The sequence below is a fragment of the Sciurus carolinensis genome, chromosome 4 (assembly GCF_902686445.1).
Source record: "Sciurus carolinensis chromosome 4, mSciCar1.2, whole genome shotgun sequence".
Lineage (NCBI taxonomy): Eukaryota > Metazoa > Chordata > Mammalia > Rodentia > Sciuridae > Sciurus > Sciurus carolinensis.
Genome location: NC_062216.1, coordinates 70,133,304 through 70,157,067, shown reverse-complemented (window position 1 = coordinate 70,157,067; position 23,764 = coordinate 70,133,304). Strand labels below are relative to the sequence as shown.

Genomic DNA, 23,764 nt, shown 5'->3' with positions numbered 1-23,764 from the left:
ACAGAAAAACTTAATAAAATAGTGAGATAATGTTTTTCCACTCAGATTAGCAAAAACTAGTTAGATGGTAGAGTATTGACAAGTTGTAGAAAGGAGGAATTCTTGATACTGCCAGTGTGACTGACAAGTAGCAGAGCCACCATGAAGAGCCACCAGGCACCACTTCCACTCTGCACAAGGAGTCAGGCAAAAGACTCTTTCTTGTGACAGTGTTTCAACAGAAAATTACTGAAAATGTCCACTCACAGAATAAACCAAATGTGCTAAATTTATTCATTAGAGTACAGTGATAATTAACTAGATCTATATATATCTCAAGAGTGCTCCAACACAGAATAGGTAAAAATAAAGTATACAGAGAGCTCGATGATATTTACGAACATTTCTAAAGCACCAAATAATACTGTTGCCTTACAGACATGAGGTGAAGATGAAAAGAACAGATGAACACAAATACACTCACTGCACTGGTCGCCTCTGCAAGGGAGCAGCACTGTGAGAATGAAAAGAAACTCTTCTTACATCTCAATGTTTTTTTCTTTGGGGAAAAAAAAAAGGAAAGTTATTACTTAGGGACAGTGGGAATGAGGTTGTTATTTGTTCTTTTAGGTTATCATTTCAAGTATTTATTAATAGTATACTTCCTCTGGTGCTCAAATTCATGCCTTGTTTCAATATAGGCAGAAAAAATGGTAGCGGTGTACACACCGAGGATGCTGTAGTATAGAACTTTACAGCTGATTTAAATTGATAATCAAAGAACATGTCAACATAAGTGATTTTAGCCCTAACTGACAGGTTGAACATTCATCCTCTTGTAAGGTGAGACTCATGGCACTCATCAACGTGATTACTTAAAAGCAAACTACCGACTTCATTTAGACAAGGACTTTTGAAGGAACAACCCCATGTCCACATTAGGTTAGTCAAGATTCCTTTCCTCCAGTGCCATCTGGTGGAAAGAAGAGGCAACTTCATTTTTGCCTTCTGCCCCATGATTTTCAAGGAAGCTCCCTCTTGGTTCTGAGGTTACTACATAGTTCACTATTAACTTTTCCCTTTCTTTGGAACCTTCACCAAACTGAAAATTCTTCAGCCTACAGGTTAAATATGAAGCAAGTGAATGGTGGTCTTCGCTCTGAGTCAAACTTGTTTTAGGGGACTTTCTTGGCTTCCACTCACTTGTCTTTTGCAAGATACTGTTTACAGCATGCTGCTCTTTTACCTTCTGCCCAGAGAGTTCATCTGTAATGTGTTTTAGTCAGATGAAGTCTTGGCTTCCTCCCCCAGGTTGCTCTACACTCAACAATCTGCATTCACCCATATTTCAAACCCCCTCTAGAATAAAAAATTCCAACAGCTGATTTCTAGGTAAAATGTTTTAGTGTCATTTTATCGTTTTACTTTACATAAACTTATGATGGTATGAATTTTCCATTTAAAGAACTTTTCTTTTAAAATACAACAGTCACTATAAATATGCAATGGGAAATATAAATAGTTCTTTCAAGACTTTGATGAGATAGGAAAAAATATACAGTATCTTACCAAGAATCAATCAACAAAATAAGCTAGATTTTTTCATTAAAGAACAAACATTTTTTAAAAGGGGAAAAAAATCCAGTATCAAGGTTATGAATCCCAACTTGCAATACTGAGTTCCTTCCATTTATAACTCAGAGATGGGACCAAGCAGGGTAGAAAACGCAGGCTGCACTCGGACAATGTAAGTCAATTCTAAACAGCTTTCCATTACTGTGTGATGTGGCTGACATTCCAGGAGAGTTTATGACTTTTAACTGTTTCCAAATTAGCACTAGCAAAGGACGGAAATAAAGTAAGCCAAAGGCACACGCTTCAGAGGCTCAAAACTGATAGAATTTTGATGCAGATCTAAACTCAGCACATTTCATGATAGATGATCCTGTAGGTTCATACAAACACACTTCATTGTAGGTTCTTTTCCTTCCTCCAAGCTTATGATGAAGAGACTGATCCCAGTATTGGGACTGACTGACGACAGTTCAAATTTTCTCAGAGATGCTGGTAAGGAACACTTAAGGTCAGTCAGAAAATAACCAAACAGGCTTCTCATGTAAGCACCATGACTCACGACTAAGACACTGGCTACTAATCCTGGAGTTCCACTGTCGGAATTAACTTCAGAGCTGCAGTTTTTTTCTAAAGGAAATATCTCTGCCAAAGAAGCTTCCAGATTGTTTCTTTGAGCTCCCGCAGAACACTGTTCTTTTTGACCTGCTTCTTTCAGGATTAGTTGACACAGAAATTCAAAGAAGTCTTTTCCACGCATTTCCACCTGTAAAGAAAGAAAGAAAATGTGAGATGAAGGGACATTAATGACCTCCTGAAAACAAACATGACATAACTGCTTGCTTTTCTAATGGGTCCATGTAAGCACACAAAAGCAGATGAATCTCAATCTATATTTCTGTTCATTCAGTCAGGGGTTCCACAGGTATAGGTAAGTGCCCACCACATTTCTGAAGGCAAACCAAGGACACAGATGAGTAGGATACAGTTCCTACTTCCTGATTTCAGAGCACTAGGTTAAGGAAATCTACAAGTGAACAGAAAGTCATAAAACAGTGCTTGCCAAGAAACTATCTGGCACTTCAGTTCAGCTGGAACTACAACAAATCTTTCTCTTACTAAGGTAATATAAAGTCTATCAGAAAATTACAAAGATAAAGAATAGGGGGGGAAAAAATCACCAATAGCACAATTCAGACAATTCAGTAGAAGCATGAGCACTGTGAGGATGTCATTCAAGAGCTGCAGGGCAGCAGAAGCTAGGGTTCACCTTCTGAATGATTTGGCCCTTGAGTGGTTTGCTTATCCCCCCTGAACACCACCACACTTGCTTTCCTAAACACCACCACTGCCCGCCATTGCTTCACTATCAAATCATTTTTTCTTAGATGTACAAGAATATATCTCCTTAAATCCATCATCAGTGATGGCTGCTAACTTACCAGCAAATGAGAAAGAAAGGATGACTTAAAAAGGAAAAAGGAAATAACATCATGCAGAGTTGTTTATAAACAAGGCAACTTTCAAACTGCTTAGCTATAATTCACAAACATCTAATTTACAAGTGAGTCAGATTCAGCCATCCTGACATTGTTAAGTCCACCAACAAGAAGACTGGGGACAGTGGTACATACCTGGTCTAATGTCTCTCCTTGGGGCGGTGTAAACACAGGGCATTCTTCCCCAGCTGCTTTGGCCATTGCCCTCAGCTCGCTGAGCGGCTTGCCTTCCGCAGTCCCGTATTTCTGTCATGGTTCAACAAAGATGCCTCATGTGAATTTGCAATGTAACAATTAAGTTCAGGTTTTTGGCCAATTTGGATGGCTCCAGGAATAAGCTTAATTTCCTGTATTTGTTTTAGTGGTCTATCTCTTCTAAACTGAATGTATTCAGTAAGAGGCCATGAAGCCTAGAAAGTACAACAGAAACCTTGAGTGGTATACTATGTTCAAAGAGGGTTGTATGGAAGAAATGATGGCAGGCTTTACTGAACAAATACAGGTTTTGCTCAGATTCCTGGGCTAGAGATGAACACACGCAAAGCACCGCACTGGCCACCTCCTATCCACACACTCTCTCTCACTTGGTCCTCACAGTGGCACTCTGAAGCAAGTACAGAATGTTCCTCCACTTTTATAAGTGAGGAAGCTGAGTATCAAGGAGGTTAAGCAACTAGCCTCCACTTTCACAGACAGTAGTTAGCTAAGTTAAAATCCAAGCCCAGATCTGGGCGATTCTAAAACTCGCTTGCTTCCTAGGCCCATTAAGGCTGAGCCCAAGCAAAGGACACACAAGTCACAAATGAAATCAATGGCCAAGAAACATGGGGAAACCACCTCATTAGGAATCAAGAACACAAAAATTAAACGGTACCATTCTTCAGCTATTACACTGCAAAATCAAAGAAATTGATGATATCAAGTGTTGGTGTGAAAAAACTAACTCTCCTAGACCATTCATGGGAATATAAGTTGGTTTTTTTGAAAGGCAATTTAGAGCTAATTTAAGAAAAAGTATGCACTCAGCAATGTCCATTTCTAGAAATAGAATTAACTACAAAGATGTTTATTTTAACATTATTTACATCAGCAAAAAATCTAATCACAACCTGGATGCTCATTAGTAGTTGCTGGGTTATATAAAATATGGAATATCCATGAAGTATTAATTAGGTGATTACATCAAGATGCATTTATAGGCACCAAAAAGTGGTCAGTATTCAATAAATGAGAAATGCTGGTTTAAAAGCAGTACAAAGAATTCTATTTAGAAAAATGTACAAACGAAAAAAAAAAATGAGGAACATACATACCAAAAATGTTCAGTGTTTATCTGTGAGTGGTATAGATTTTTTAACTATTTTTCCCCAAATCACTTTTAATTTCTTACAATGATAATGTGTCACTTGTATAATAAAAAAATTAAAGAAAAAAATTGTTAGTTTGCACTGATGATGCCAAAAGATCCTATCATCAAATAGAAGTCCAATAGTAAAATACCATTTTTATTAAAATATATGCTTGTTTTGCTATGAAGTCAGTCACTCTTACAATCCTCAAGACCAAATTCATATATCCTCATATATATACACAAAGCAATTTCTATTACTAAAGGGATCAGTAAAAATTATCACTTGCTTTGATTTCAAAGGAATGGAAACTTTCCTTTATTATGTATCCTGAGTCCCACCATGAAACACACTGGACACCTGTGCAGAGACCAGTGTGGTCCAGCTGCTGACCAAGGAGCACTAGTGAAAAGGGACACAATGGAGGAAAGGAAGGACACAGGCACACCTGGGGGAGATGACTCCTCTGGACTTGGGGAATCACACAGGGTCAAAGCCTGACAGGTGAGTGGAAATCTGCCAGATCGGTAGCAAATGCTCCAGGCAGTGTGGAGCACAGGCCAGATGTTCACGAGGCTGGCTCTTTTGCCAGAAGCATTTGGGTGATTCAGAGAAGACCCTGAGAGGCCTGTGATCAGTGTTCCAGAGTATGGACTGCAGGGTTAGATGGCTATGTAATCCTGGGCACAGACTTGACTTCTGTGTGCTTTGCTTCATGCATCTATAAAATGGGGATTAAAATGTGAGGTTTTTCAACCTTCACACCTAAATTATGAAGCTGAATGAATTTACAGTGCTTGAAAAGAATGCTAGCATGTGGTAAGCACCATGCCAATGCCCAACTAGTACTCTGAGGCTACAGCATGAAGCACCAATGAAGAGAAGGCAAGGAGGCGACAGATGAGTTCACATAGCACTATGGGAGCCAGGTTAAAGAAAATTAGTGAACTGTTTTAAACAGGGTATAGCAACCACACTTGCAAAGGATGACTCAAGCTGCAGTTGGAGATTAGGTTGGGAAAAGAGAGGGCAAGACAGGAAAGGAGAGAAATCACTAGCACATGACTGAGGTAGGAGAGGACACTGAACTGCTCCGGGATGGCAGCAGGGGTTTGCAGAGAAATGTCTGCATAGCTTCCAGAACTGAGTAGAATTGACTAAATGGTAGGTGGTATGGCATAAGAGACAAAAAGCCAAGAATGAATGGCTTGCCCAACAGGTAAAGCAGGAGCAGCTTGGGGTAAAGGCAGCTCATTCCACTGAGGGGAAAGTAGCTGCAGGGCGTACAGACCAGAAACCAACAGTAGGCATGCAGCTCAGGCAAGACATCTCAGCTAAACATAGATTTGGAAATCACTGGGATTTCACCAACTGAAATCACAGGAGATGAAGTTACTCCAGGAGAGAGCACAGGATGAGATAGACGGCCACGCCCACTGATGACGCTTTCGCCTACTGTGATGACAGGCACTGCTCAGGGCTCAGAACATCCTGAGTAAGCTCTGAGCCCTGGTTCCCGGGCACAGACTGAGTCCACATGCAGTCTTTATGCTGGAGCTCTAAGATCAATTCCAAACAATAACAGAACTCATGCAAGTTGTGAGAAACCATTCTTTAAAAATGTCCTCAACATTTTGTTACATTTCTGCCCAGGTAAAGAGATTGCAGAGCTAGCAGGGATGCTAATGAGCTACAGGTTAATATAAGAGAGTACAATAAAAATCAATACCATTCTAGGAGTCTTGGGTTCAAATCTAAGTTCTGACATTGCTATATGGGTTTGCTAAGTCACAGCCTCAGCAAGACTCATTTCTGGTATACAAAATGGGCAAGAGGAAAATCTATTCATACTTATAAGTGAGGAGTAGAATTGGAAGGTAAGAATTTTTCACTTTTAAACTCTTGCATATAGTTTCAAATTCTTACAAGTATATCTTCTTTCATAATTCAAGATGCTTATCACATCTCATCTAATTTTCATAATTTCAAAGGTGCTACCTACAGGCTGGGTGTGTAGCTCAGTGGTAGAGCACTTGCCTAGTATGAGCAAGGCCCTGGGTTTGACACCCAACACCACACGTACTCAAAAAAATGTATGAGAATACATAAAAGTGACTATCACATAGTAGATTCCAGTAGGACCAGACTGAATTTTTAGCCACATAAAATGAGGTGGCTAACTGAAATTTTATGATAAAGTACAATATATAAATATCATGGTTTGGATATGGAATGTCCCCCTAAAACTCATGTGTTTAAGAATCGGTCCCCAATGCCAATGTTCAAGAGATGGGGTTTCTAGGAAGCGAATGGATCATGAGGGCTCTGATCTCATTAGTGGATTAATCCATGGATGATTAAATGGGAGATGGTGGAAATTCTAGGCAGGTAGGTCTACTTGGAGGAAGAAGGTTACTGGGGACTATATTTTGTTCCTTTCCCCTCCCTCCCCCACCCTCACTCTCCTTGGCTATGTGAGGTGAGCAGCTTTCCTCCACCATGATGTTCTCACTCATCTCAGTCCTGAAGCAATGGAACCAGCCAACTATGGACTGACACCTCTGAAACCGTAAGCCAAAATAAACCTTTCTTCTACATTATTTTTCTCAGGGGTTTGTCACAGCAATGAGAATCTGACTAACACAATAAATAAGTCACTTACCCTTTCTCGAAGTCTTGAATCATATTTTATGGTCATGTCTTTGCAAAACATGCTTTGCTTCAAAATCCCATGCATGGTCTGTAAAGAAAAACACAGCTGTTCCTTTTCTTATAAAAATGTTAATCATCATGAAATATCAACATAATACATGACACCTTTGTTATTAAAAAAAAAAAAAAAAAAAAAAAAGGACCAGAGACCAAGCAATAAATTCCCTGTATAAATGCTGCCTCTGGCTGGAGATATAGCTCAGTGAACTTGACTAATTTGCACAGGCTGCCTTTCCTGGCACCTTGAAGTCTACGATCTACCTTGCTTTTTCACCCCTCCCCATAAATTAGACTTTATCATTACTGTTTTATACATGTTGTCAGTATTTCTTTATATTTATGTATACCTTTGCCAATTTCTTTGCTCCCTGTTCTTTTTCTGGAACTCAGACCTTCCTTCTGGAATTATATTCCTTTCAACAGTCTTTGAAAACGCCTTTAGGTCCTGTCTGTCTGAAAGGTCATTTCATCTGTATTCTACAAAAAGGTTTTTCAAACCCTAGGTTAATCCTTGCCATCTCTCAGCACACTGACGAGGTTCTTACTGATACTGACAGATTTGTAGATAGCCTTACTACTCATCTAGAGGATGATGTTTGTCCTCATTCTTCGGAATCTTGGCTTTGCTTTGATGAATACAGATGTGGATTTCTTTTGTATTTACTGATTGGGACTGGTTATACTTCCTGGATCTGAGATCCACTGTCTTTTAATGATTCTGTAAGACCAGCTATGACCTCTTTGAATTCTGCCTCGTCCTCATTTTCTCTGACATCTCCTCTTGGAAGACATTACAATTTCCCATCATGTCCCTCACATCTTTTAAACTTACATTTTAAATCAGTCATACTGTGTGGCATTTAGGTTACTGTCTTAATCTTGTCAGCTGTGCATAATCTACAACTTAGTATGTTCACTGAGGTTTTTAAATTATTCCATGCTTTAAATTGATACATAATTTACAACAATAAAATACACCTATTTTAAGTCTACAGTTTTTTGAGTTTTGACAAATGTATATGCCCATCTAAGTACCAAACTACAAAAGAATTTTATCACCCTGAAATATATCTTCACACCCATGCCAGTAAATCCTTCCCACCCCAGACCAAGCAACAATTGAATTGCTTTATAAAACTGTACATCAGTCTTTTCCAGAGTTACATATAAATAGAATCATGCAGTATGTTCTCTTTAGTGTCTTGTTGCCTTTGCTTAGCATAAATTATTATATTGAGATTTTTTCACGTTGATACATGTCTAGTATTCCATCTTCAGTGCTCAGTTGTATTCCACTGTATGAATATACCACAGTGCATTCGTCCATTCACCTGATAAACACAGATTCTTTCTATTACATGACTGTTACAAATAAAACTGCTACTGAACAATGATGCACAAGTCTTTATGCAGACATATGTTTTTATTTCTCTCGGATAAGTTTCTGGGACTGAAACTGCGAGGTAATAATCAGCATGTATTAAACTATAAAAACTATTTTCCAATGTAGTTGGTTTCTTTTACATTCTTACCTGCAATGTGTGATTTTTAGATGCTCTACAATCTTTAAAATTTTAGTCATTTAAATGTTATGTGCAGCAGTATCTCACTGTGGTTTTAATTTGTGGTTTTAATTTATATGATGATCAAGGATGCTGAGCATCTTTTCATTTGTTTACTGGCCTTGAATATATCTTCTTTTGTGAAGTTCCTGTTCAAATTCAAATCTTTTGCCCCTTTTAAAGTTTGTCTAACTATATTGAGCAGAAAAAATTTATACACAGATTATATATACACATACACTCACATATATGACATATATAATACATATAATACACTTATAATTTTTTCCCAATCCATGGTTTGCCCTTTCATTTTCTAAATGGTACCCTGCAAAGAACAGAACTTTTCTGGGCGCAGTGGTGTACATCTGTAATTCCAGCAGCTCAGGAGGCTGAGGCAGGAGGATCACGAGTTCAAAGCCAGGCTCAGCAAAAGTGAGGTGCTAAACAACTCAGTGAGAGCCTGTCTCTAAAATGCAAAATAGGGCTGGGGATGCGGCTCAGTGGTCGAGGGTCTCTGAGTTCAATCCCTGGTACCCCCACCCCAACAAAAAAGAAAAACAAAAATTACTTGAATAAAATCCAGCTTATATAATCAATTTCAAATTAGTTTTGCGTATGGTGCAAGGTAAGGGTTGATACTCATGTTCACTGTGTCATCACCATTTACTGAAAAGACTGCCCTTATGCAATGAATTATCCTGGTACCTTTGTCAACACCCTGCTGACAAAAAACAAAACTTACAATTGACTATATAAGTGTGGCTCTATTTCTGGGCTCTCCAATTTTGTTTGAGAAAAAAAAAAATCTTTCATCTGTGTTTTCAAAGTACTTTCAATCTTTACATCTTCAGAATATATTTTTAAAAACCCACTCCCTACCTCTTCTTCCCCTTTTTCCTCCCAGGACTCCCAACTACACATGTATTGGATTGTTAGACACTGTCCCATACTTCCCTGAAGCTGTCTGTCTTCCCTATTTTAGCTTTTCTTTCTTTCCGATCCACAGTAGATTTGGAATGTTCTGTTGCTATCTTCAAGTTCAATGACCTCTTCAACAGCACCTAACCCGTTAGTTCCATCTTGTGAAACTTTCATTTCAGGACATCATATTTTTCATCTCTAGATCAACCTGGTTCATTTTTAGGATTTTTGTTTTTTATCCTCTATTTCTGTCCTCATTTTTCTTTCTCATTCATGCTAGGGAGTGATCATTCTGGAATCACTACTACGTGCCCTGTGCATTCAACAAAATCCCTGCACTCTGGCTGGTGGGGACTCAAATGCTTCCCCGTCCTCTGTGAGCTCTAGGAATTGTTCCACTCTTCTCTCCTCTGCAGCTGTGTCCTGCCTGCCCTCATGTGGTGTCACTCCACCCATGTGCAGATAACAGTCCAAAGATTTTTTTTTGGTTGAATTTTTTAAAATTTGTGCTTTTTAGTTACAAATGACAGAATATATTTTGACATATTTAAGTGGACCACTATACATATTTCTAGAGTTCTTTCTCTAGTTCTTATCTAGTTCTCTGAACCCCAAGTTTTAGTCACCTTAATGTCCCTAAAGACCATGCTTTCCTTCCTCAAATCACTAGAACCACCAAGCTCTATTTTGCACCCACTACCAGAGTCTGGCAATGGCCTTGGACGGTCCTGGGGCTCATTTTGTTTGTTCCACCTCATCCAGGCATCACAGAGCCATTGTGCCTGAAGTCTAAGGTTTCACATTTTAAAATACTGTTTTTTAGTTGTAGATGAACACAATGCCTTTATGTTATTTATATATTCACATGTAGTACTGAGGATTGAACCCAGTGCCTCACCTGTGCTAGGCAAGCACTCTACCACTGAGCTACAACCCCAGGCCCAAGGTTTCACATTTATTGTCGAGTTTTCTAGTTGTTTATGCAGGGAGGTAAAACTCCAACCTTATTATTCCCTCATGGTACATCAAAAACTCTCCTTCCACTGAGTTTTTACGAATTGACTTGGTTCTTTTTAATAAAATTTGGTGTCATTTTTATAGAGATCTGTTCTCTAAAGAAATCTATAGCTTTATGGACTCAATTTTTTTACTGTCTCTGGTCATTCTATTTTCTGATGTGACTGTGGGTTGATCTCCTATCAGTCATTCCTGCTGGCTTTCTCATGATACCTTAATTTTTTGTTGTGCAATTTTTTTCCAAAGCTACTCTAATTTAAAAATTACTTAAAAAAAGAAAAGAAAAGAAAAAGAACCGAGTTCAATGAAAAGAAAAGAAAGGAGTTCACTTAGGGATGAGTGAGTGGGGAGGAGGTGATATCTATGTGATTTAATTCCCTGTGGGCGCTGGTGACAAATCTTTCAAGCTTACACAATTGTTGAGACTTTGGACCTCTCAGCCTAGACCTTCTCCCTAAGCTCACCTGCTTTGCCCTCATGAGGTCGCTGGAGAAAGCATGAGTAAACTTCACTTTATTCAGAAATCTACCAGCAGCAGCTGCTTGTTTAAATCCAGTCTCTGAAAGAGGTTCATCCACTCCTTGTCCTGTGGTGAAACAAAGCATTCAAAAATATAACCAAGGGGTGGAAATTGAGCCACATGTAAGAGAACAGAAACCGTGTCTACCTGTATTTTAATAAAAGGTTTCCTTGGGTACTTTTCCACATAACTTTTCAGAGAACCAACAGTGAATTCTGTAAAATTAATCCATGATTCTATCAAGATGCTGTGAAGGACCTTATTACTACAAAATAATTAAACGTTATATGCTCGGCATTAGTGGGTTCACAGAATGCAACCCACTTTTCCAAGGGGAAAAGCCAAGCCACCAAAGATCCCTGGGCTGCAATGTGAAAACTGACATGGGAAATACGGAGTTGCTGCCACATCGGCTCAGACTGGAAGGTTTCGGGAAGGAGACCTGCTGCATGGGATAGCAAGGTGGGAGAACTGAACTGAACTGAAGCAAGGGGTCCTTTAAGGAGGCTAATGTCGTCTCAGGCCAACGGTAAAGTTGAACGCAGATCCTGCTCAGGACAAACCACTCACAAGAGGATAGCAAGCTCTCCATTGACTTTGAGCAAATAGTTCAGCCAAAGATTCAACACATACACAAGAAAATAATCCATCATGAATGAAAGTCAGAAAAAAACAGATTTAGAACCAAGAATTCAGACACTGAAATCAGCAAAGAAAACCTACAAAATTAATTATGAATAAGACATAAATGTTCCAGGCAGAGGTCTGCCACGAAGCTGAGGCAGGCAACCCCAATTCCTCTGATCACACCAGAAAGATTTCAGATGTGTCACTCAGTAACAGGCACAAATTTATTAGAAGGAATTGGAAAAGGGAGAGTGGGTCCTCTCAGAGAGAGGAAGAATGGCCTGCCTCTCCTGCTCTCCAGTTTTATTGGGGGTCTCAGAGACATTTCCAGAGACCCACCCGGGTCCACCTCGACTTTTGATTTTGACAGCAGGATGACAGCAAGCTTTCAAGTTCTCTCTGCACAAGCAAACTCTAGGTTTGACACAGGCTGTTCTTAAAGATTTTATGGTTAGGGGGAATTATCCTTACTTTCCCAAGTTCTGGGATTTGGTCTGTGTAAGGGTCACAAAAGTCCCCCCTTATAGGGTAACTTATGTTCTTTTTATTGGCATTTTAGGCCTTCATTTCTCCTACAGATAACAGGTTGTTTGATGAAAAATAAACATATCCTGTCAACTTATACCAAGCAGGGCTGCAGGTAAATTGCTTTTTTAAAAAAGAAAGCACACAAGGGTCAGCACAGGGGACCGAGTTTATAGAATTCCCTTAACCTCATGTTCCCACTGCTCACATCTGTCTGTTCCTGATCATAAAGATACATTAAGATAAGCAATAACAGGAAGCATCAAAATCAACCAGACAGCTTTCTAACAGATCAAATAAATCTTTTAATAATGAAAACAAGATTGCTAAGAAAGGAAAAAACCCCTCAGTGGATAAAGAGATGTGATTGAGGGGAGGTGTAATGAATTCAGAGCTGCACACATTACCCAGAATGCAGCACAGATGCAAGGAGAAGGAACACAGATATACTGGTAATAACAGGGAAAGAATGGGAATTCCCAACATGCACTGTTTTAGTTCAGGCTACTATAACAAAGTGTCATAGATTAGGTGGCTTATAAACAATATTGATTTCTCACAGTGCTGGAGGCTGGAAGCGCACGATCAGGGTGTCAGCATGACTGGGTTCTGGTGAGGGACTCTCCCAGGGTACGGATTGCTGACTTCTCCCTTATGTGCTCAAATAGCAGAAAGAGGGTGTGAGAGCTCTTAAGGGTGAGCTTTTTATAAGTCCTGCCTGCTCACGAGGGGAGGGTGCCTAATCCTCCTCCCATCACCTCCCATCTTTGGGAGACAGAATCTTTGGATGTGAAAAATGGAGAAAATAAACATGTGAAATAGCAAATGAAGAAAATAAACATGAAGAGATAATGGCTGAGTTTTCAAAAAATGAGGGAAGACACTAATCTACAGATAAAGGAAACATGGTGTATATCAAATAGAATAATTTTAAAAAATCCTACTAGATGTATTAAGGGAAACTGAAGAGCACTAAAATCAAAGAGAAGATTTTCAAAGCAGTTATAGAGAAAGATGTAAACATGGAATACCATTTGACTGGCAGAGACTTCCTCACAGGAACAATGAAAGCCAAAATAAGAATAGATTAACATCTTCCAAGTGCTGAAGAACTGTCCATCCAGAACTGTGTGTACTGATTGAAATCACCTTTACCATCAGCCCATCCATACACACCAAAGAACCTTTCAAAAAACATAATTCTGGAAAGAAGGTCAGAGTTGCAAAAGAAATGACAAGCAGCAAAGCTAGCAGGTCATGTGTAAACACTGCCTGAATGACAAATACGCAATAATGTCAAGTCATTAAAAAAAAGACAGATGCTAGACAATGATAACATAAGTCCTTTGTATTTTTCAAGAGGGGAAATTAATGTTATACTTCATTTGGTATCGTTAGGGTGAATATTCACGTTTCCCTAAAATTGGTATTTTAGGGAGATGGTGATGGTATTAAGAGGTGGGCCTGTGGGAAGTGATTAGATCTTAGGGTAAAGCCCTCATGAATGGGATGAATGACCCTATGAGAAGAGACAGTTCTTAGCTGGGCCTGGTGGCACACACCTGTAATCCAGTGATTCAGGAGGCTTAGGCAAGGAGGATCACAAGGTAGAGGCCAGCCTCTTTGCAAGACTGTCTCAAAATAAACAATAAAAAGGGCTGGGAATGTACCTCAGTGGTAAGAGTGCCCTTGGGTTTAATCCCCAGTAGAGGGAAAAGGAGCATGAACATGCTGGGGCACAAGAACTTTTGCTTTCTGTTCTCAGTTGTGGGAGGATGCAACCAAAATATAGAAGTCTGCAAAATGGGAAGCAGACTGGGAAGACCATGATCTTGGACTTGGCCTCCAGAGCTGTGAGGAAATAAACCTGTGGTTTCAGTCACCAAGTCCATTGTCATAAACTGACTAAAATGACTATGAATGGGAAAACTTAAAGGCAACCATTAAAAGACCAGAAATGGTGGAACCAGTAGGGAAGGTAAGACAAGCCTGAAAAAAAATAGAGAAAAAAGAACTTAAGATATAAAAACCAGTAAGAATAAAGAGGAAGTCTATAAAAAGAAGGGGAAAAAGAAAAAAGGAAGGAAGTCCAAACACACCAGTAACCAGAATAAAGGTAAACAGACTTACCAGCTAAAAAGATTATGTATATTTTTTAAAGAACTAAGAATCCAACTAAGTTGGGAAAAGAATACAAAACGAAAAGCCAACAACTGAAAATGAAAACAAAGACATTTATTCTCATGCCATGGTCAGTTTCTAATGAAGTAAGACAAACGAGCGGTACTAAAGGACAAGGTGGTGGCCGTGGATCATGGCCGAGGATAACTTGGGTGGGGTATAAGTCATTCAAAAGCAGCTTCATTTAAGTGTCAGACTAGTAGTCGCCAGAAAAAGGAGTTAAGCACACTGGGAATGAAAACCAATTTCTATAAATCCCAGGTCACTACCCCTCAAATAAAACTAAATGCTTTTATAATCACAGCACAGAAATAGCAGGTCTAGCTGAAACTTCTCCCAGGATAATCTTTAAAAAGCCTAGCTAGATCACAGGATAACTGAAAAATCAGAGTCCATACTAACAGAACAAGGGAGGAAGAATCAGTTCAGAATAAAGTAAGAAGCACACAGAAGAATTAAAGCTCTTGGTTACTACTAAAAATAACTATCTGAGCTGGAAAATACCATTAACACCACCCGGAAAATTTCACGTTTCCAAATAGGAATCATTTTAAATCTAGACAGTTATATTTTTAAGACATCTAGAACCAATATAACTTTTTAATCAGCTGACTAGGCCTCTTCGAAGCTACATGTAAAGAACAATTTGGAGAAGTGGTTCTTTTTTTGTTTATCTGGTACTGAGAATTGAACTCCCGGGTACTTTACCACCAGCCCTCTATTTTTTGAGATAGGGTCTCACTAAGTTGCTTAGGGCCTGACTAAATTGCGGAGGCTAGCCTTGAACTTATGATCCTCCTGCCTCAGTCTCCCAAATCGCTGGGATTACAGGTGTGCACCACCTCGCCCAGCTGGAAAATTTTTCCACCCATTTAGTTCAGTCAAGAGATTTATTCCTCTTGGTTACCAACTGCTCTGATCTTGTTCTGTGGTTGTTATATACTTTAATTCTGAAATCTCAATCCAAGTATATCCCAGAATAGTGCTGCCCCCAGACCACTCCACCCTACCCAATCTGATTAACTCACATATCGCATTAACATAAGGCAGAGAACTAGAATAACAACCGGATTATACCAACCTTGAAGTATTTTCTCTTTGTTCAATCTTGTTTCCCCACTAAAATAGAAAGAGGGAAGAAAAAAAGCTTTAATACCAAATTATATCATTTTTGAGAGGAAGAAAACCAGTCATAAAGGGTTATGATATTCATAAAGATGAATAACACACTTCATAATGAAACCTTTTAACATACTTCATAATCAAACCTTATAACACACTTCATAATCGAACTTATAAAAATGCAATTCATTCTACAGCTCTAATGATGAGTTCAAAATTTCAAACTACCCCAAATTAAAATGTATAGATTAGGGATCAATCTTAAACGAACTGTAAGAGGAAAATGCTATTTAAAAAATACTTATATATGTGCACACATTATTTTGTTAAATAGTCTTGTCAAAATAAATATATTACTCAAAACTACTTTTAAAGGCAGAACCAAAACATGAAGATCAGTCCTTTCACTGCTATCTTGAACTGAGCCAAGGAAAGGGCATCAGAACGGAATGGGAAAGAAGTGCACAAACCTTAGCAACATTTTGCAGTACTGAAAACTATCCTGCAGACTACTGCACACTGCACGGAGGCTTGGGCAATACAATTTTTAGGAATTAAAAACCAAAACAAACTCAAACAACCTTGAAGCAACCAGAAGGGTAAGAGGACTAGAAAACTGGTCACCAAATAACTGAGGAAATGGAGGCTGGAAAGAAAAGAGGAGAGGAGAGTACATGGGCAAGACTGGATGACAGGGTAGACCTACAATAAAAGCAATCCTGAAGTAAGTATAAAGTAGGATCAAGGAGAATCCAGTTGAAACTCTTGGGTTTTAAACAAATGTTTGTTGAGACATGACCAGGAATACAGATCCTGCACTAGAGTGGCTGGCCCAGACATAAGTGTATGCAAACATACAGCTTTACCAGATAATGCCAAAGTGATTCCACCAATTTACACACCCCGGCGGTGTGGTACACTAAGCTCCCAAAACTCAGTAAGGTCAGTTTTCACTTTGTGCCAGTCTGGTACCTGAACAATTCATCTCACTTTGATTTTAATTTGCAATTTCTTGATTACTGGAGAAGATGCTGCAGTTTAAAATAATAATAAAATTCTCAAGTGGGATAGATTTACTCAGATCCAGAAAAGAACTGCAAAAGACCTTCAAGTCAGAATCACCAACTTTTGAGTCTCTGCCTGGACTCCTGCCCATTGTGATCAATCACTGCCCGGAGCAATGGATCTCAAACTTGAACCTCATCAGAATTACCTGGTGAGCTTATATTATACCACAGCCCCATTACTGGGAATACCTGCATTTCTTCATATTGAAAAGACTAACTGCTATAATCTTATTTCTAATAGAAAAGGATTGTAAATACTCCAAATGTACATTGACAGGAAGTTGATTTCCACAACCATGGCTCAAAGAACCATTTATTAATGGTTTCATTAACAAACAGTGGTATATCCACCCAATGGAATAATGTGTAGCTGTGTCCTTTAAGAGAGACTGTATGTAAAGATACATAATTAAGTAAAAAAAAAAAAAAATCAAGGTATAGAATATAAAAAGAACACCATCTTTTCAGGAAGGAGGGAAAAAATACTTGGATCTGCACAACAAACACTGGGAGGATACATAATGAAACTAAGAAACTTGGTCACCTATGGGTAGGAAAAGAACAGGGAGAATAGTTTTGATTTCTAAATATGTTGACATATTAGCTTACAAATAAAAACATGATAAACAAATGAAATTACTGTACATAGAACTATTTATGCTTTGGTAAAAAATAGTAATAATCCAGAATTCATTTGGAATCTTAAAGAAGTGGACACAAAAGAGAATATTAACCTCTACCGTGCAGATGGATTAGCAGCATCCAGGACAAGTTTGGGGAACCCTGTCATTTCTCATCTAGAAAACAGTACTATGCATCAGATTCACTTCCTATCTCAACCGCATAATCATGCTGAGATGAAGAGTAAAAGAACTGCTGTTAAAGTTACCAAAAATGAAACACCAGTAATTTGATAGTTTTGTAAAGGTGCTTCCCCACCATCTAATTATTTTTGGCAAAAGGAGAAAAATGACTGTGATGTAATGCAGGACTTCTTTTAGCTATACATCAACAGACTGCTACTACATAGTGGTATTATAATAATCACTAGATATTTTTGCCTTCAAACCACTTTATAAATATACAGAGTAGGAATCCAAAAACTGAATTTTCCCTAAAACTTTTATAAGAAATTTAGAGCTTTTATCGGCTTTACCAAGAAGGTTACATAAATCCTTGAAGCAAGTGTTTAAAATTAGTTTGGGGAGTGGAAATGAGATGGATAAAATAGGTTTTACTATTAATCCATTTCCCTTAACCAAAGCTTGGCTTATGACACAGCAGAGGAGGAGGAGGCAGCTGAAAGGTCAGAGGGATATATTTTGAAGGAGTCAGGAATAACACCACTCATTTTCAAAACTGCAGTGTGATCCACTTCCAAATTACAACACCCAACTCCGCAAGAATCTAAAGACTTATGCCAAGAAAAGAAGTCTTATGATGAGCCATTTATAGGCCCACAAATATGCATCATTTATTTTGTAGTTTATCACACTGTTCTTCATTTAAAGGATATTTTTTTTAGTCCAGACTTATATTCTGTGGAATTTCTTTAGAAATCATATGAAGTTTAATTTCCCTATTATGTCCTTTTGAGGGATTCGAATTCTACAGACAATACTCAGTTTGCCATAGGAAAGAAATCATGAGAAATGAGTACACATTTCAGAATAAATATACTTTAGTGTACATGCAAATATAAAACCTCTCCTGATATTTAGTCATGAATATAGCTTAATCCTAATTCCTTTACAATAAATTTATTTGCAAACAGGAGATTTCAAAGGTTAGTAATATAAAGACTTTCACTAGAAGGTTTGAGAAGAAAAACAGTGGTGCACGCCTGTAATCCCAGCAGCTGGGAGGCGGAGGCAGGAGGATTGCGAGTTCAAGCAAGCCACTAAGCAACTCACTGAGATCCTCAGCAACTTAGCGAGATCCTGCCTCAAAATAAAATATAAAAAGGGCTATGGATATGGCTCAGAGATTAAGCGCCCCTGGGTTCAATTCCTGGATTAAACAAAACAAAAACAAAACACTTGTAAGATACCCAACTCATGATACATTTTTGTTTATACATAGCTCCATCCTGGTTGTAAAGGCTCTCCTCAGTTGACCACCCCAATGCCCATGAACCAATATCACAGTAATATAGCAATTATATATATATTTATAAAAGTATTAAAGTACAGATGATTTAATACTGCCTTGCTTGCCTTTTTATTGTCTAAAACAATGATTAGCATTTAACAAAAAGTACTCCACAGAAGTAGAATAAGAAAGATCAATTTGGCTATCAGTAGGCTTTACTAATTGATCATCTTTAAGTCATCAAATGTAAATTTACTTTACAAAAAATTTTAAAGTTTTATAAGTCAGTTACAAATGGAAGTGAAATGGGTGGTTTTGCAAGTGACTGACTACAAACAATAACAAAAATTATTTCAAGGAACCAGGGCGTTCAGCAGCGTTGTGTCGGTTGTTACAGAGCAAGGGCCAGCCTCAGAGATGAGGCGGCCACAGCAGTCCTCTCACTGGTTCTTGTGATCATGCCAGAAAGATTTCAGACATGTCACTCAGTAACGGGCATGAGTTTATTAGAATAGGAAAAGGGGACACTCTCAAGGGAGGGAGTGGGTCCTCTCAAAGAGAAGGACAGTGTGCCCCTCCTGCCCTCCAGTTTTACTGGGGATCCCAGGGAAATTTCCCCGAGTCCCACCCAGGTCCACCTCTTGACTTCTGATATCACAATTGCATCAGACTTTTAGGTCCCTATTGCACATGAGAAACAAGGCAACTCTGGGTTACTTTGATCCATGCTGACTAGTTCAAATTGGAATCTGTTCTTACTGATTTTGTGGTTAGGGGGAATTCCAATTCTGGAATCTGGTCTGCATAAGGGTCACAAAACCCTCCACCCTACTTTAGGGTAACTTGTGTTCTTTTTGGCATTTTGGGCCTGCCCTTCTGCATATAACAGATTGTTGGCTGAGGAACCTAATATATCCCGTTGACTTAAACCAGGCAGGATTACAGGTAAAGTGCTTTAAAAAAAAAAAAAAAATGGACTGGGTGTCGTGGTGCATGCCTATAATTCCAGTGGCTAGGAGGCTGAGGCAGGAGGGTCATGAGTTCAAAACCAACCTCAACAAGGCCCTGTCAAGATCCTGGGGATGTGGCTCAGTGGTTAAGCACATCTGATTTCAATCCCCAGTATGAAAAATTAATAATAATTTTAAAAAAGTAGGTGGGGGTCAGGGTCAGCAGAGTGGATTCAGTTTATAGGAGTATTCCACTAGCCTTAAGTACCTCCTGTTCCCACCACTCACAACTGTTTGCCACCTATCAGGGGATGATAATGCCCACCTACATCTGTTGGAGTTTTCAACAATGCTGTGCTATCATGAGAAATTAGTTTAATAATAACGATAGACGTAAAGTTGGGAATCTTGGGTATTCTGTTCCAAAAATGATACACACTGGTTCATTCACTTCAAAGTATGAGAAAGACAAACACATACAGTAAGAGTACAAAATTCATGATGGATTAGTTGCTTTAAAATTTCCTTGCATTATAAAAATTATATACTTATGCATTATACATTATTAAGTTCCATAAAATTTTTCAACTCTTTAGTAACTCATCTTATTCAACTATGTTGATTATCAAATTTGAAATCATTTCTTTTCCTGAAAGAACCACTAGTTGGTTGGGGGGGGTTGTTTGTATTTTTGGTTTATTTTAATTTTTAAATTTTTTTTTGCTCTAAGAACTCTCAAGACAAGAAAAAAGATGGAATGGCTCTGACAATAAAACAGTTAACCACAGCCCTCCTGATTATTCCAACACTTTTTCTCCATTTTCCTAAGTATAAAATAGAACAATTTATTCTTATCATAACTATCTTATGAGGGGCAGAGAAGACTCAAATATGTCCAGTGATATTTAAGTAATCTTCAAATACTAGGATTTAACACAATAAAAGAGGCAGAACACAATGGGTAAGTTGTTTTGGTTCAAATCCTGCCTACTCAACTTGCCACGTGAATTTAAGTTAAATGGCCTCTCTGCCTCATTTTCCTCACCTGGGAACTGAGGATGTCAGACTTCACTTATTGTCAGAGTCTAATTACACCTGTGTTTGGCACCTAATAATTTATTGAGATGGTTTTTAAGTGATTCCTATGAAGGTCTCTTAAAGAAAGCCCTTTTTAAGCAGAAAGAAGGAAATGAAATCCACATTCATATAACTTTGTCTATTAAGAATCTAAATAGGGATCACCTTACTTTTCAAGGGATGACTTAACCCTGACTTCCTAAACGAGGTTTTCAATCATTCATCTGACACTGTACTGGATCTAGAAAGCACTCTAATGTTGGGAAAAAGCAGGGTGCAGGTAATTGGGCTTTAGTTCCTGTTTTGCTAACCAATTTAGCTGCATGACCTCAAGTAGGTCAAGAAGCCTCCCAAAGCTTTCTGTAAAATGTGGGGGCTGGGGGCAGGGAGAAGAGATAGGGAGACATTAAGGTTTTCTGAGTCCTAAAAGGACAAATCCAGATGATTCCCAAGATTATCTTCCGACAAGGGAAGAATGTGAGAGAAAACACATCAGTTAAAGTAGGCTTGACAAGATTAAATACTATAAGGGTTCTTTCTTTATGAGTTCCATGAAAGCAGAAACAGTATCTTATTTATCCCTATAATTCCCTATAATGGCACATAAAACTTACTCAAAATGCTGGTCTGATAAACTATACACATATAGTTGAGAACCAATTGCATTTTGCTGGAGCTGTCCTTATAGAAGTTATTTACTTCTTGGATGTATTTATTCCCCTCTGTTATGTCATACACTTTACCTTTCCCCATTTAATTTTCACAATAACCCAGTGAAATAGGTATTTATTATCCCCATTTTGCATATTAGGAAACTGGTTGGAAAGATTAAGCCGGTTAACAGAGACTCAGGCTACAGGACTCCAACCTGGAGACAGATTCCAACTCAGCTATTTAACTTGAAAATCTTCTGCTCTTTAACCACACTGAATTGCACGTCCCACGAACACTCAGCAAATAGGTGCTGAGAAGAAAAAAAGAGCATAAAAACAGATTTAGCTCCATGCAATGTGTTATGATAAAAATATTTGTTCTGGGTGTCGGCAGTCTGCCAAGAGGAGGGCTGAGGCCCTCTTTTCTTTCTCAGAACTGTAATCTCTGGAGAGGAAGGAAATAAATCTGAAATACATGCCCGTGGAGCCGACTGCCCTGGTAAACCAGAGGGAACAGCAGAGTGGGAGAGAAGGCAGAAACCGAAGGCAGACAAGCATTAATAATATCAGCCAAGGACGAGCAATTCCGCAAACTCTTTGGAATATGCTGGGAAGCAAAAGCGGTACACACAAGTTGAGGGGCAGGGTTGTTCTTCTTCAGCTTTAGTTCTGCCACTAAGTGAGAACCGTAATCATTTACTCAGCTATAGCTGTTTCCTCACGTGAAACCGGAGTGATGCTATTTAAGACCTGCCTTCCTCACTCGGGTAGTTGTGATAAGAGGGGTCGAAATGGGATGACCCAGACCAAAGAGGCTTGAAACAGTCCCTTCCAAGTCATCCCTCCGAGGACTAAGCCGGCAGGGACAAGAAGAGATGACAGATCCATGCTCTGTCCACCCACTCCACGATACTCGATGGAGAGAGAAAGACCCCCTGCGACAGCAGTACTCACTGCCGGACAACGGTCAGGGCGAAGCGCGTCATCCTCACGTGCCCGGAGGGAGGTGAAGCAATGGCCACAGCTCTGCGTCCTAGCCCCGCGCGGCTACTGCACTGCGGGCTCACCTCGCTCACAGCACTTCCGCCACTCGGCCGGCGGCCGGCTCCGCAACTATAGGCAGAGACGGCCTCTTGCGTCATCCCCGAAAAGCCAATCAGAACGGAAGGAGGCGGACAGGTCTGAGGAGACTGGGGAGCGGTGAGGCCCCGCCCAGGGCTATGGCGCTTGCGCTCCTGCGCGCGGGTCTGTGATTGGCGCGCAGCAGGTGCGTGCGGGCCCCGCCCTCAGATAAGGCTGTGGGATTCTTGGTTTGCGTGCTGCCTGCAGACTTAGGACAGAGATATGGAAAGCTGTGATTTTTGGTTGATCTGATTGGAGGCTAGGCTGCAAACAGTAGTCTTACAGCTGGGAAATGCAATGAATACCTCACAATGTACAGAGTCAAATTGCATCCTCTGAGCTGTTACTCCCTAATATTGGGGTAGGAAAGTCAGCAAATTATGTATATTTAAACCCACTCACTTTCATTCCCAGCTCCTCCTTGACCAAACTTTACTCAAGTTACTACTGGCCCTCTTTCTAAGAGTCTGGCCTGCTGAACTCTATTTTACTAAAGAATCCTGCTAAGCCAGTTTATCAGAGTCCCCTCACCCTTGATATTCAATTAAGTTCCTCTTCTTGCTCACCCTTCATTACCTAAGTTCCTCTTTAATAATTTTCCATCTCCTCCCTCATTCCTTACAGCCTGTCCCGACTATAAATCTCTGTTGTTCTTAGGGTTGCAGTCTCTCCTCTATTGAATAGTCTTGAACTTATTACAGTGGTCTCGAATAAGTCTCTCTTGCCCTTGTAATAAGTATCAGGTGAATAATTTCTATTTAATGGTCTTCAGGGTCTTGAGGATTTACTGAACCTCATTAGCCTTCATCCATATGATAAGTAAACTGGGATAACAGTACCTGTTCATGATACAGGTAAAACTTAATAATGTTAGCTAGTTTACATTGTCTTTCATGCATTTTTACCTAAATACTCATATTTGATAATGCATGTATTTTAATAAATCCCCAATTATATTTGAGATTGGGATTATAAAAGAACATGGGAATAGAGGAGTTAAGTGATACATAAGACAGATTCATAGACACATTTCAAAACAGTTTCACAATGTATTATCACATCAGGCCTTAAAATTCTAGACAGAATAGGTGGGCTGCATTACCTTCACTTAGGAATTGAGAAATCTGGCCTACAGAGAAACTAATGCAATTTATCTAGGCTCAAGCAGCTGGTCAGTGGTAAGGTCCTCAAACCTACCTGTCTTTTGGAATCATC

The 23,764-nt window shown here is 39.2% G+C and overlaps 1 protein-coding gene across 1 annotated transcript; it reads right to left on the bottom strand.

Annotated features, from left to right (window-relative positions):
- Positions 1 to 250: 250 nt before the first annotated feature.
- Positions 251 to 22,525, bottom strand: Tigar (TP53 induced glycolysis regulatory phosphatase). Its single transcript, XM_047547878.1, has 6 exons — positions 22,382 to 22,525; positions 15,549 to 15,586; positions 11,079 to 11,200; positions 7,062 to 7,139; positions 3,186 to 3,296; positions 251 to 2,317 (listed from the first exon to the last, which is right to left on the bottom strand). Exons 1-6 carry the CDS (start codon positions 22,411 to 22,413, stop codon positions 1,910 to 1,912), a joined length of 789 nt encoding a protein of 262 aa, XP_047403834.1. The 5' UTR covers positions 22,414 to 22,525; the 3' UTR covers positions 251 to 1,909.
- Positions 22,526 to 23,764: the final 1,239 nt, after the last annotated feature.